This window comes from Equus asinus, chromosome 22 (assembly GCF_041296235.1).
Source record: "Equus asinus isolate D_3611 breed Donkey chromosome 22, EquAss-T2T_v2, whole genome shotgun sequence".
Classification (NCBI taxonomy): domain Eukaryota; kingdom Metazoa; phylum Chordata; class Mammalia; order Perissodactyla; family Equidae; genus Equus; species Equus asinus.
In genome coordinates this window covers 58117270-58131489 of record NC_091811.1, presented here as the reverse complement: position 1 = coordinate 58131489, position 14220 = coordinate 58117270, and the positions used below count along the sequence as shown (strand labels likewise).

General features: G+C 47.4%; 1 protein-coding gene, 1 long non-coding RNA gene and 1 other non-coding gene across 12 annotated transcripts in view; 1 reads left to right on the top strand and 2 right to left on the bottom strand.

Moving 5' to 3' along the window:
* RNF41 (ring finger protein 41) overlaps positions 1 to 4577 on the top strand; it is a 21232-nt gene extending 16655 nt beyond the window's left edge. For all 4 annotated transcript variants that reach the window (XM_044755580.2, XM_044755581.2, XM_014843881.3 and 1 more), the window contains 4 exons: positions 875 to 1146; positions 1789 to 1924; positions 2271 to 2374; positions 3217 to 4577. In XM_044755580.2, the coding sequence (XP_044611515.1) occupies positions 875 to 1146; positions 1789 to 1924; positions 2271 to 2374; positions 3217 to 3568 (864 nt within the window). In that variant the 3' untranslated portion in view covers positions 3569 to 4577. The remainder of the gene's footprint in view (positions 1 to 874; positions 1147 to 1788; positions 1925 to 2270; positions 2375 to 3216) is intronic.
* Positions 1 to 14186, bottom strand: part of LOC106832949 (uncharacterized) — an 18914-nt gene extending 4728 nt beyond the window's left edge. The window contains exons 1-7 of one of the 7 annotated variants that reach the window (XR_011497008.1): positions 14055 to 14186; positions 13562 to 13684; positions 13249 to 13327; positions 13082 to 13166; positions 8455 to 8506; positions 5957 to 6019; positions 5069 to 5206 (exon numbers count right to left, since the gene is read on the bottom strand). This is a non-coding gene — a long non-coding RNA (uncharacterized lncRNA). Of the gene's footprint in view, positions 1 to 5068; positions 5207 to 5956; positions 6020 to 8454; positions 8507 to 13081; positions 13167 to 13248; positions 13328 to 13561; positions 13835 to 14054 lie in introns of those variants that run through there. The other 6 variants (XR_011497005.1, XR_011497011.1, XR_011497009.1 and 3 more) reach the window with 6 other exon arrangements.
* TRNAS-CGA (transfer RNA serine (anticodon CGA)) lies at positions 13355 to 13436 on the bottom strand. The gene has a single exon. It is a non-coding gene; the product is annotated as a tRNA-Ser (tRNA).
* Positions 14187 to 14220: the final 34 nt, after the last annotated feature.

Below are 14220 nucleotides of genomic sequence, written 5' to 3'. Positions count from 1 at the left end.
TGGAGGCTGGGCCTGGCCACTGGGCCTCAGGGCAATGCCTCAGGTCAGCCCTCATCAGTAAGAACTTGGGCCCACAGAGAGGACTCCTAACCTCTCCCCAGGAGTTCCAGGCTTTTGTTTTGTTTTGCTTTTTTTTTTTTTTTTTTGAGGAAGATTAGCCCTGAGCTAACATCTGCTGCCAATCCTCCTCTTTTTTGCTGAGGAAGACTGGCCCTGAGCTACATCTGTGCCCATCTTCCTCTACTTTATATATGGGACGCCTACCACAGCATGGCTTGCCAAGCGGTGCCATGTCCACATCTGGGATCCGAACCAGCGAACCCCGGGCCACCTGAACGGAACGTGCGCACTTAACCACTGCGCCACCAGCCAGCCCCGGTTTTGCTTTCTTACACTGAACTTTTGCCAGTAAATCTCTGTCCCCACTCCTCTCTACTCATCCTTCAAGACCCATATCAAATTCTGTCCTCTCCATAAATACCTGCCCTGATTGACCTCGCCTGGAAAGATGTCACCCTCCTCTGGGATTCTTTGGCAGTTATTGTGTATGCAATCCAGTTGGTAATTAATAATTCACTGCTTTGTGTCATCTCTCCTATTGTCCTAGAATATTATTTGTATCTTATTGTTATATAACTTTTTACTTGTTTGTCTTATGTCACAATCCGTTTGGAATCTCAAGCACAGGACACATATCTGAAGCCTGTCCCCCACAGTGACTTGCCCACGGTACATCTATACTTTGCCATGACCCCAGGGACGTCTGGTCATGGAAGCCGCTCAAGAGCTTGATTGGTTTTGTGGCATTATCCAGTCCAGGCTCTCAGCACCTGCTAATTCTCTTGTGCCCCTTTTGTCCTACTCTCCCTTCTAGGCACCTCATTGCGAGCATGCTTTCTGCAACGCCTGCATCACCCAGTGGTTCTCTCAGCAGCAGACGTGTCCGGTGGACCGTAGTGTTGTGACGGTTGCACACCTGCGCCCAGTACCTCGGATCATGCGGAACATGTTGTCAAAGCTGCAGATTGCCTGCGATAACGCTGTGTTTGGCTGCAGTGCTGTTGTCCGGCTTGACAACCTCATGTCTCACCTCAGCGACTGTGAGCACAACCCAAAACGGCCTGTGACCTGTGAACAGGGCTGCGGGTGAGATTCCGGCCTTCCCATTTATGCCCCGTCCCTGATCCCCTGCTCACTAGCTGAGGTCTCCTGGGCATGTAGGCAAGGAGTGTGCTTGGCCTCCCTGGCTCGCTGCCTCAAGACCTCACTTTTTCGTGCTGCTTTTCCAGCTCTGATCCTTTTGCTCTTGCTTTAGTAAAAGAAGGGGGACAGTGATTTGACAGTTTGTGTGATAACACTGAAAACTGGTTTACTTTATCTTTCCTCTCGGTCCAGGACACTTTCTCTTTGTCACATTAACCGCTCTAATTTCCAGCCTTCTCATATTTCCTCTTGCCCTATTTTTTTCTTTCTTTGGGATGTGAAAGATTTGACTAAATGCTAATAGCTGGAGCTGTGAATCTAGGGCCTCTTAGAAGGAGTGAGTGCACAGGCAGAACCTGCAGGAAAGGAGAGCCATGCTGAAAGAGGGAAAGAAGCCTTGAGAAAGTAGAGAGCAGAAGGGTGAGGGGGATGCTGGGGAGAAGGAAGTGAGGGGAACAAACAGGAGGAAGGCCTGAATGAATGTTAGAAATGTGGGGTAGGAGAAGGCCCTCTCAGCACTTTTCTGCCTTGGCCCACGTGTCCCACTGATGCTCCTGTTCTGCTCTTTCCCACCCTGGGTGGCAGGCTGGAGATGCCCAAAGATGAGCTGCCAAACCACAACTGCATCAAGCACCTGCGCTCAGTGGTACAGCAGCAGCAGACACGCATCGCAGAGCTAGAGAAGACGTCAGCTGAACACAAGCACCAGCTGGCAGAGCAGGTGGGGCCCAGAGAACATGGGTGAGAAGCACTGTGTGAGTGTACAGATCTGTGCTGGTACTTGTGAGCCTGGGTGAGTGGATGCTCTGCCTGTGGCTCGGTAGGGAATCAGATTGGAGCTCTCACTTCCTTTCATCCCAATGTCATCCATTCACCTAACGTTTCTCAAACGCCTTCTCTCTGAAGAGGGGATACAGCTATGAATCAGACAGTCCTATCTCTGTCTTCATGAAGCTTACAGGCCGGTTGTTCCCCAGATCTCTCAATTGCCCTCATTCTCTGATAAACTTTTGTCTCATCTGCTGTCTTCTTTACCCATCATCCCTGGTTCTCCTTCCCTCCAACAGAAGCGAGACATCCAGCTGCTAAAGGCATACATGCGTGCGATCCGCAGTGTCAACCCCAACCTTCAGAACCTGGAGGAGACAATTGAATACAACGAGATCCTAGAGTGAGTGTCACTCAGGATGTGGAGTCACTCACTCCATTTCCTGGCACTGAGCCCTGAAAGGAGCACAAGCAGGGGAGTGGCAGGAGGAGGGTAATAAGGGCTGGGCTGGGGCCACCGCTTTTCAGATGTTGGGATGAAGGACAGGGGCAGAGAGGATAACCTTCAGCCCCAATATAGGATCTCTTATTCTTTTGGGTGAATGGAAGGGAAAGCTTACCCAAGGATGCAGTTTACCCAGAATTCAGTGAGTACCCACATGTACAAAGCCCTGTATCAAAGGCTGTGGAGTACTAGGAGAGCCAGAAAGAAACAGAAGATATCATCCCTGTCTTCAGGTAGCTTATACTCCAGAGAAGAGAGAGAGTGCAAATCCAGGAAAGTGATCTAAAATGCAGCAAAAATAAGTGAAGTAGACAGGTGAAGTCTAAGGTCCCTTTCGGGTCTGGAGTCCTGTACAGTTCGCAGCTGATCTGTAGGTGTGACTCGATGCAGTTAGTGCAGCCGTGCTGCGTGGGACCAGTACAGAGAACGATTGCCTCTTCCAGTAAACATCGATTGAGCACTTACATGTGCCGGGTACCATGTGTGCTAACTAGGGAGATTTTTAAGGAAAATAACAGAGACCCTAAACTCATGGAGTTTGATCTGGTGAGTAACATGTGGTGACTCAGATAGGACCAAGCAGGGAAAGATTTGGAATTTCTCACCCAACATTGGAAGGAAAGAAGGAAGAATAGGGTTAAGCTGAGTGCAGAGTGGGTGGTCGTTCCTATTAGGAGAAAAAAGTCAACGCAAGGAAAGGGGATGAGCTGGAATGATCACCTCCATCTCCCTCCACACAGGTGGGTGAACTCCCTGCAGCCAGCAAGAGTGACCCGCTGGGGAGGGATGATCTCGACCCCAGATGCTGTACTCCAGGCGGTAATCAAGCGCTCCCTGGTGGAGAGTGGCTGTCCTGCCTCTATTGTCAACGAGCTGATTGAAAATGCCCATGAGCGTAGCTGGCCCCAAGGTTTGGCCACACTAGAGACAAGACAGATGAACCGGCGCTACTATGAGAACTACGTGGCCAAGCGCATCCCTGGCAAGCAGGCTGTTGTTGTGATGGCCTGTGAGAACCAGCATATGGGTGATGACATGGTCCAGGAGCCGGGGCTTGTCATGATATTTGCGCACGGTGTGGAAGAGATTTAAGAGATCTCGACGGTCTATCAGGAAGAGGTGGAAATCAGAAAATCCCATCACTGCAGCAGCTGGGCCCTGAGTCCTCCCCACTCTCCTTAATACCGTGGCTTACACTGGGGCCACACATCTCCCTGCTCTTCTGGCACAGAAGGGCCCCAGGGCACCTTGCTCAGCCTTTCAGGTGGGAAACCCAGATTCCCTCCTTTTGCCTAATTTCTTCCCTTAAGATGTGTGTAAATGTTCAGGCTGGTTGGGAAAGTCCCCCTTCTATATCTGTTTTCCTGCCTAGAGTCCCTGGTTCCAGATATTTTCAGAAAGCACAAAGATACTCATTTTCTCTAGAGGATCAGGGTGGAGTGAGGAATCTCTCAACTTTCCCCTCCTTCCAAACCAGGGAATCCGAGCAGGCAGGCCTGTTGACTCTCGACAGCAGTGAGAGGGCAGCCCTGGGGAGCAGACATCCTGAAGAAATGGTAAGGGTGGAACCCAAACCCTAGAAATAAATGAGGCCAGGAACTGGCCATCACTGATGGCCCTTAGGGGAGGACTGGACCTCTGTGCCAAGCAATACCCTTGTTCAGCCCACCTTAAAGGTGTGCAGGTCTGCAGGTTGGGACGTTGAAAATTTCCAGATGAGCTCTTCTTTCCTACACTTTCTCATAATTAGGGAATGACAGGGTTGGGGGTAGGGGGGTTAGTCTTGGGGTGAGTATGCTCAGCAGGAAGCAGCTCTGGCTTTTGCTGAAATTGGGTAGGCACTGCCTCTTGTGGCACAGGCCATAATAGTTCCATAGACCCCTCGCCCGCCCTGTGATTGTAACTAGTTATTTTGATAATTTCCTTTGGCCGTTGTTGTTTGTTACATTTCCCTCCCTTCCTCCCTCCCACTTTTTTTTTTTTTAAGAATGGCCCGGTTATAGCTGCCCCACTTTTCCAGCCCAGCCACACTGTTGGCAATTTAATTTATTTACTTTTTTTTAAGAAAGGAAAAAGAAAAAAAAAATTAACAAAACTTAAAGCTTTTCTTTTGCTGTTCCTATTGTGGGGATTCTGGATAGGGTGGGACAGGGATGGGGTCTGTTTTCTATTTTTCCTTTTCAGCACAACCTTTGGCTTTAACATAGGCAGGGCCAAGGGAGTTCTTGTCTGCCCCAACCCTGCATAAGCCCATCTGAGAGGAGAAGCTTCCTCTGTTCCAGCAGTGGATATGACAGTCCAGCATCAATGCCTGTGTCCTTTGGACAACTTTGCTCCTAGCCCTTCCAGGGTCTCATCGTAAAACTCTGTATTTCACGTATTAATTTTGAAGACATTTCTACCCCCTCCCCCAGTTTCCTTGGATATATATAGCCGGTTTTAAGCTTCCCCAGGCAAGATCGGATACAGGCTGTGCTCTGTCTCACTCATGCCCCCTAAGGGCTTCAGCTCCATTTCAGGGTACCCAGGGCATTCCCTGATCCCCTGGGTGACTGGCAGAGTAAGAGAAAGGGAAGGATAGTGGGTGTGATTATTTTAATATGCAGGTGGGATGGGGTTAAAGAGAGATGGCCATATAACAGCTTCTTTTTGGAGTTTTCTTCCAGGCCAGCTTGCTGTAGGTGTGTAGCTGGGTCACGGCTCCACTGGGATTGGGGTGGAGGGATACAGCTTGAAGGGAGTAGGGAACAGTCATTTGTTCCAGCTCCAGGACACTGTGCTCAGGAATTTGAAAACGCTGCTATACTTAGTGTGGTTACTGCATTTCTTCCACTCCCCTCTGCCCCTGCCTGCCTTACCAGGGCCCATACCCTCCTGTCGTCACCCTCACTTGGAGCCAGGAAGCTGTTAAGCTTCCCTACCCTTTGCACTAGTGTCTCTGCGGGTTGCGGGTTGTGTTATATGTGCTGTTCCGTGGTGTTGACTGCACTAATAAACCTTTTACTCAACTCTAAATTCTTAATTCAGCATCACTCCCCTTCTTGTGAAGGCTTCTCCTCTGCTTTGGCCTTTCTCTCACCTTAATTTCCCTTACTTCTGACTTTGTAACCTACCCTGATCTTAGAACTAACCTCTGTTTTAGGAGGATGTCTGTCTGGTAGTCGTGTGCACCTGTGCGCCCTCCTCTAACCTTCCCTCTCATCCCCTGTTCTGTAACAGCCAACACTTTGTCTCCAGTGACCTGAACTGTGTTCTTCCCAGGGTCTGCTTTTGCCCCCAGTTCCATGTCTTCCCTGGGGTTTGATGATACTTTCTACAGAAGATATGCATGCACCTTTCTCCCTTGTCCCACGAGACCTTTGCTGTGGAATCTGGAATTCCATTGTAGCCAGGGACACCTCCACGCCAACCCCACCCCCACCCCCTGGTTCCCCTAACCAAGAAAGTAAACATGAGAAAGGGAACCTGGGACGGCTGTACCTGTGGTGGTTGTCAAACCTTGAGAACCCCTTTTGGAGGCATTTGCTGCCATCTTCTCCCTGTCTTGTGAAAAAGAAAATCATCTTTTCCCCCAGTACTGTAGTTTAAATTTGTTGAGCATTTTTCATGCACCTGATGTAAATCTAATAGTATCGTAGATACTCTAATGGGATTAAAAAGGGGGGAGGCATTGGGCATTCCTGTGCCCACCAAGTCTACTGCACTTACACACGAGTCTGATTACACAATGCTGACGACACATCGCCATGCACAGCACACAAGGCACTAGTCACTCTAGTGATACCACCCGTGCACTTTCCCTGAAGCTCCTTCAGAATTACTTTCAGAACTGCTGCTCATTCTTTTGAATGTCATTAATGGTGCCAAATCTTCCTTTTAGGTTAGACTTGGTTTTTGGAAACAATATTCATTAAGTTTCTATTCTGCAAGGAACTCACTGGAGGGGTCAGGGGGTTCATAAAGTAAAATGGCACCTACCTTCAAGAACTTACTCCCTAATGGAGATGAGTACATATATGAGAGAGATGATTGGTGTGGTAAGTGGGTCTACAAGCAAAATGTGAGCCACTGATTCTGATGGGTACCAGGAAAGACTTTTTCAGAAGTGGTGTTTGTTCTAGACCAGAGGTTGACAAACACAGTTTGCATCCTGCTGCCTGCTTTTGTAACAAAGTTTACTGGAACACAGCCATGCCCATTTGTTTGTGTATTGTCTACGCCGTTTTAGATTACAACAGCAGAACTGAGTAGTTGCCCCAGAACTATGGCCCACAAAGCCTAAAATACTTGCTGTTTGGTCCTTCACAGAAAGTTCGCCAACCCTAGACCTTTACAGTTCAGGAGAATGGGCAGGGAAGTGTACAAAGGGTTGGTTGTTTTAATTTTTTACCTCAGTATATACATTTGCAAAATCACAACGTTTTTCTACATTGCCACAATAAATGCTTAAAATTAACAATCTATCCTTAATCTAATATAAACCTGTATTCACATTCCCCCAATTGTCCCAAGAAAAGTACTTTTAGGGCTGAGTTTCCTCTAAGCCTGGATCCAAACCAGGAAGCACGCATTACACCAGGTAATGTGTCTTAACTCTTTAAATCTCTTACTTTGGATTCCTGGAACAGCCTTTCTTTGGTGACACTAATTCGTTGAAGAGTTGGGCCAGCTGTGCTGGAGAGAGGTCTTTTGGATTTGACTGACTCCTTCACAGTGTCCTTTAACTTGTTCCTCTAGCCCCTATTTTTACTAAACAGAATTAGATCTAGAGTCTGAGAGATTCAGGTCATACAGTTCTGGAGACAGACGACATCACAGGAGAGAGGTTCTTTATGTTGTGTAACATCAGAGATAGGCCCAGTTGTCACACCATTAGCCTGATCTCTTCATTGTACGCTTGTAATGTTGAGAGATTTTTTTAAAGCTGGCTAGGTGATGAATACGTGCCCTGAGAGAAGGGGGCAGCTGGCAGAGCAGCTCCAGCTGGTTGCTGCTGTACAAGAACAGGAGCCCAATATTGCCAAGTCTTATTTTTCAAGAAGCTTTTGTCATCCTAATGTTTATGCAAACATCACAACTTTTAAATGTTGGCTCAATTAAAAACTTCTTGTGGGCCAAAAAAAGGTCCACCAGTGTGCAGCCTGTGTTTTAGCTTTAGATCACAGCATAAATAAAAACAAGTGGAGGGCTGGCCCCGTGGCCGAGTGGTTAAGTTCGTGCGCTCCGCTGCAGGCGGCCCAGTGTTTTGTTGGTTCGAATCCTGGGCACAGACATGTCACTGCTCATCAAACCACGCTGAGGCAGCGTCCCACATGCCACAACTAGAAGGACCCACAACGAAGAATATACAACTATGTACCAGGGGGCTTTGGGGAGAAAAAGGAAAAAAATAAAATCTTTAAAAAAAATAAATAAATAAAAACAAGTGGAGGTGAAGGATATGTTGAAAAAGGAAGAGATTAGTGTAATCTGGAGCATAGACTATGTTGAAGGAAGTAATGGAAGCTAAGACTAGAAATAATTTGGGGCCACTTCTTAGAAGGCTTTGAATACATGGCAGGGAATTTGGACTTTAAGATAATAGGTAAGTTTTTGAGAAGAGTGACTTCCAATTCATTATTCTGATGCCAATGGGACGACTGAAAAATTGGTGACAATATTAGTAAGCTTTGCAGTAATTTATGCAAGAGAGGATTAGAGCTTGAAAATAGAGCAGGAAGGAGGGCAAGAGACACTGACAGGCCTTAGTAACTGACTAGATTCACTCAGCCAACATTTATACCTACCTGTCATGTGCCAGACATGGCGCTGGGTATTTGAAATACACAAATAATCGAGAAACAAGTCTTTAAAGGAATTTACAGCTGCTTAGGTGACATACCCTTGAACAAGTAATGGGAAATTTAGGACAGTGTGTTGCTAATAGATATGGACTAAGTACAATGGAACAACGAGGAGGAAAGAAGTCAAATACCTACCTGGTGGAATGCAAGAGGGAACGCTTCTCAGAAGAATCATTGGAGCTGAGTTCTGAACAGGATCAGATATTGGCAGTGAGGACAGTGGGGAAGAGCCAGATTGAGCATTTACTGTGAGTCAGGCACTATTCTAAATATTAACTATCTAGTCATCCCAACAACTTTATAAAAAGGCACTATTATCATCTTCATTTTCTATGTGGGGAAACAGACAAAGGACAAAATTCACACAGCTAATAATCAGAACTGGGATTTAAACCCAGAAAGTCATTCCAGAGCCTGAGCTCCTAACCGCTGTATATAACAAGGGGCACGTAACCAAAGATGAGTCACGGATAGACCGGTTTCTAGTCTGTGACTAAAAGAGTAGTGTCATTAACCTGAACAGGGAGGGGAAGAGGATGAGCAGGTTTCAGGGGTGAAGTAATGAGTTCATTTGGAGAACACTGGGTTGGAAGTGCTTCCATATAGAAGTGTTTAGCCAGCAAGTGGAAATGTGGGTCTGGAGCTTAAAAGCAAGAAGTTAGGGTTAAAGATGTGGATATGGGAGTTATCAGCCCAAAGGTGATCAAGAAATCCTAGGAATGAATACAAACAGTAAAGGAGAGAACGGGAAGACGGCTAAGAATGGGGCTTTGGGGGAATTCCAGAAGTAATCTGGAACAAAAATCTGGAAAATAGATGCATGATAAAGTTGGCTAATGCTTCAGCTTTTTTTTAAAAAGTAATTTTGAAGAAATGACTCATTTAAATATGGCTCATAAACTATCTGTGAAGGACTCTCAGAAATGTTTTGTGCAGTGACAGCATTCCTGAAACAAGTGCAGGTTGAGATCATTTCGGCTGAAGTCCTCTAATGATTTACTTTACTGGATGAACTGCAGAGATCTGTGCCTCTTAACATTTGGAACACGTCAACAACTTGGAAGGGGATAATATATTCTTGTCTGTTAGATTCCCCCACATTAGCTTTTCAGTCACATGAAAGAAATTTTGATTAAGATCTAAGAATTGGTAGCTGAAAAGACCAGTATAGGGTGGCATTAGCTAGTCGTTGGTTATAAGATGAAGAAACAGAAGGACCCACATGAAAGAAGGAATTAGAGGCTGACACATGGGCGCCCAACCCAATTAGATTGGGGGTATCTTACTGGGAAGAATTAAGGATAAAAAAAATGGGTGATTTAGGCCAGTGTGTTGATAATAGGAGCATGTGTTTGATCAGATGGGGCGTTGAAGTTCCTGGACAGGGGAATATGATGAAAGCAGTGTTTTAGAGATTTAAGTGTGGTGAAACTGGGGAACCTGTAAGGTCATTCTAACAAAAGCATCAATTAGATGATGTGATGGACGAAGCAATGATTGATGAATGATGGGCATGGGAGAAAAGAAAATGTCAGATAATTCTTAAGGTTGGAAACTAGATGGAATTGAGAAAATAGTGTTAACAGAAATGGAAAAAGTTGAGAACGTGATCCTGGGAAAGGAAGAGAAGTTTTGTTTGTGTTTGAGGTGACAATCAGTCTGCTATGGAAACATATACATAGGTAGCTAGAGATACAGGACCACAGTTTGGCTGCAAGGCCATGCCTGCAAGGCCATGCCTGGGACAGTGGCTTGGGATTTCTGTCTTGAGAGGAAGGAGAAGAATGAAGCTTTGGTAGAATTCTACAGAAGGAGGGAGAAAACAAATGAAATGGAGAAATAGTATTCTAAGAGAAAAAGAAGAGTACGGTGTCTCTAAACCACAATAAGAAATCAGTGGTTTCAAACATAGCAAAGCTTTCTACAACAAGGTGTTAAGATAGTATGTAGCTGGAGGCAGAGATACATTTTATTCAAAGAATAAAAGGAAGTAGAAAACAACGTGGTGATTTGGAAGTGTCAAGTGAAGGTGTAATTTTGTTTTTTCTGAATTAATTCAGGATTGATCCAGTGGAGTAGGGGAATTTGAGTGTGTTATGGAAGGCTATTTATGGAAGGTTCCTTGGGAGGTTGAAATGAGTAGGATTACAACCCTCAGTGGAGAAGGTAACTTCAAGGCCAAATACTGAACCAGAAACTAAAGAATGCCAGTGGATAGAATGTAATAAACATGTAAATGGGGAGAAAAAGAAGGGGCCTGATGCTGCAATGCAAAGAAAGACATAAGGATGGATAGGATTTTTTGGAATGGAAAGGGAGAGGGTGAAGGAATTTGGGAGTTGGGGTGGGCTGTAAAAATTTGAAATTATCTATTGCATATGAAGGTTCGAAGGCTTGGCCTCCCCCAAAAATTACAAGGGAAGCATTTGAGAGCGAAAGGTTGGATCTCCAAGTATCAAACATCCCCACCACCTTCTTTTCGGTCCAGGGCCTCCATTTTGTAAACCTTTGAGCCTTCTTCCCTTCACAACGTTATTGTCGGTTGCCCTCTGCTGGTCAATTTTGGTCTCGGTTCTCCAAATAGTCAAATCTGAGAGCATGCGCAAAAAGGAGTACTGAGCCTACTAGATTCTTTCATTCATTCCAATACAGATTCGACCACATCTACGTGTAAGGCCTAGAGGAGGCGATACAAACAAATAAAATACACAGTCCTAACTCTCAAGAAGCTTATAGCCCAGTCTGAGTGGAGATTAAAACGTGTACACATAACTACTGTAGAAAATATCCATTTACTCAACAAAGATTTTTTTTTTTAATTGAGTGGCTTATATGTGCCAGGATTTATATTCTACAGGGGAAGAAAGACTTCACATAATAATATTAGGACGTAGGATGTGGCGGGCAACAGGTGGTAGAGAAGACTTCCTAGGAGAGCTGACAAGTAAGTGGAGACTGAGTAGAGGCGAGGATGAGAAACATCATTTCAGGCAGAGAACAGCGTGAACAACGTCAAATACTGTACAAGGAACTGAAAGAGTGCCGGTGGATGGGATGTAGAGAGAGAAAGAAGAGTATGGAAGAGTAGTGAGAGAAAGGGACCAGGTCACGAAACACAGAAAGCAGTCATGGAAGGGTTTAAGGTCTCTGGCTGCAGTGTGAATGCTTTCGTGCAGCGCCAATCTATTGACTCATGCAGTCCTCCCAGTTACCCCCACTTTCCAAATGAAGGCTCCAGCAAGTGGTGGGTCCAGCCTGCACTCACTCCTGAGAAAAGTGGACAGATCTGAGACATATTTAAGAGGTAGGATAAATATAACTTGTTTTCATTAATTTCTGCAGAGGTGTGTCAAAGGAAATGCCTTGCATGCAACCTAGTGGATGGTGGTGGTAGACTGATAGGTTCCAGGAGAAGTAATCAAGAGCATCAAAGAGCAGGGGTCAAAGGATGTGTGGGATGGAAAGTTTTAAGGGTTGGGGGTGAGGGTGATTTGGAAAGAACAGCATGAGCAATGGTATGAAGGTGGAAGACTCCAAAGGATAAACATGTAGAAAGCTGTATGAATTACCCTTGAAGCCCCTGCCCTTTAGGGCTCCTTCTTGGAGAAGATCCTGCTGTGCAAGAAACAAAATACAAAAAGAACATCCTCAACAAGTACTATCCTAGATATTCCCCACAATCAGAAACTGGGGGATAGGAAGAATGGGGTGAGGCTAGAGGGCTAGAGCTTGGAGGAGGGTTAGAGTTTGGAGGAGGGATTAACTCCCCAGCTTTGTTCATACACAGAATTTAGCACAGTACTTGACACATAATGAGCACTCAATAAAAAGTGATAGTTATCTTCCCACACTCGAGCTCCAGCTAGATGTGCAGTGTTTATGTTTCAATAGGATCTGATGGGGATTTTTAGGCTGCTTAATTTTAAAACAGTTTATGATGGGGATTTTTAGGCTGCTTAATTTTAAAACAGTTTATGATGAGGATTTTTAGGCTGGTTACTTTTAAAACTACAGATAAGAAGCAGGCTCCAAGGAGTGGAATTTGTTTGCCCTTTGATCAGAGACAATTGCATTTGTAAAGGAAATCTTCATGCCTCCCTCTCTGGAATTTGTTTGCCCCTTGTTGGGAAAACATTTACATTTCTAAGGGAAACCTCTATCTGTGAAGATGCCTCCCTCTCTGAGCCAGGAGGAAGGGGGGATGGCCTTATCTCTGGAAACTGTCTGGCAACCTCATGTAACTGACCCTCCCCCCGACAAATCCTCCTTTTATCTTTAGTCGAGGATAAAATTCAAGCGGTGACTTCTGCCATTTACTCAATCCGGTTTGATTCTTATCTAAAAGTTGTGGGACCGCCAAATGGCCAGACCAAACGGGCACTAATAAAGAGATAACTCACATACCTATGCCTTAAATTTGGCCCTAACCCTCAGTTCGGGGCAGCAGCAGCAGGAGCTCTGACTGCCCGTGGGTCCTGTCCCCACGCACCAGCTCTGCCTGCCCGTGGGTCCTGTCCCCATGCCAGCGGGGGCAGCAGTAGCGGCTCTGCCTGCCCATGGGCTCTGTCCCCATGCCAGTGGGGGCAGCAGAAGCGGCGGCAGCAGAAGCTCTGACTGCCCATGGGTCCTGTCCCCATGCTATTCTATACTATTCTCTAAATAAAAGAGCACTACTGCCAGATCTTGAGAGTCTAAGAAATCTTTCTTTCGACTCCTCGGCTCACCGACCCCGCATCAGGATCCTCCCCCCATCCCTGAATACCTGAGGCGCACCTTCTCGACGAAATCCAAATGACAGCTTTAATTTTCTCTCCAGGCCCTGCTTCCTGGGTCTTCACTGTAATGACCTACAAGATGTGACTTCTGGTCATGAAGTACACAGGTGCCGTCTTTACGGCACCTCCATCCCCCGAAATCCAGGGGTGAGACCTTTCAGCTTCTATTTCCAAGACAGAAAGGGAACTGCACGAAAGACACGTGCGAAGACAAGGAGTTCCCTTTACACATCCTCGAAGAAAAAAAAAAAAAAACCGGCCGTCACGAACAGGATTCGAACCTGTGCGGGGAAACCCCATTGGATTTCGAGTCCAACGCCTTAACCACTCGGCCACCGTGACTTCCAAAACCGCGCTCCGCCTCGCGCTTACACAGGGGTCCGCAGTGCGCCCGCGGCGGGAGCACGGCGACGGGACCCGGCCGACTCCCACGCGCGCCCGGTGCCCTCCTCCCGCCCGCTCCTTACCTCCCCTCACGCCGCTCGCAGGGGACGTCCAGTGGTCCAGGGACCCGAGGAGGGAGGGTCTCCGCCCCGCGAAGACTCAGGGTCTCAAGGAGGGCAAAGCTATTTAGGAAGTGATGGCGAGGCCTGCAGAGGAAGCAGTCGGAGGGAAGGGGCTGGGTCCCCAGGGTCGCGGCTGGGCGACTCCTCGGGTGAAGGGGCGAGAGGGGCTGCGGGGACAGGGCGTTAGGGGTGAGGGAGACTCGGGAAGCGTTTACACGGGGAGCTCCCGGGGATGCGTGGAAGGCAGAACTTCTTGGGTAAAGGGGTGTGGGGGTCCTTGGGATTAGGGACTTCGCGGGGTCAGGCATCTGCAAGGTGAGGACCGCTCGGAGCTATGGGGTGGGGGCTCCTAGGGCGACCGGCGTCCTCTTGGAGTAGGATAGAGAAGCCCCCCGCTCCCCGGGCTGAGAGGCAAAAACAGAGCGAAGAGGCTTTGCGTCGGGTCAAGAGCGACCTCAGAGAGTGTGCGCCCCCTCCAGGAAGCCGCCGCCTCCCTAAGGCTCCCGCCGCCGCCGCCGCCGCCCCCGGGGAGGCCGCCGGGGTCGGTCCCGCGCCCGGCGCTCCGCCGCCGCCACGCCCGGCCGGCCGGCAGGGGGCGCTGCGCGGGCCGGGGCCGGCCC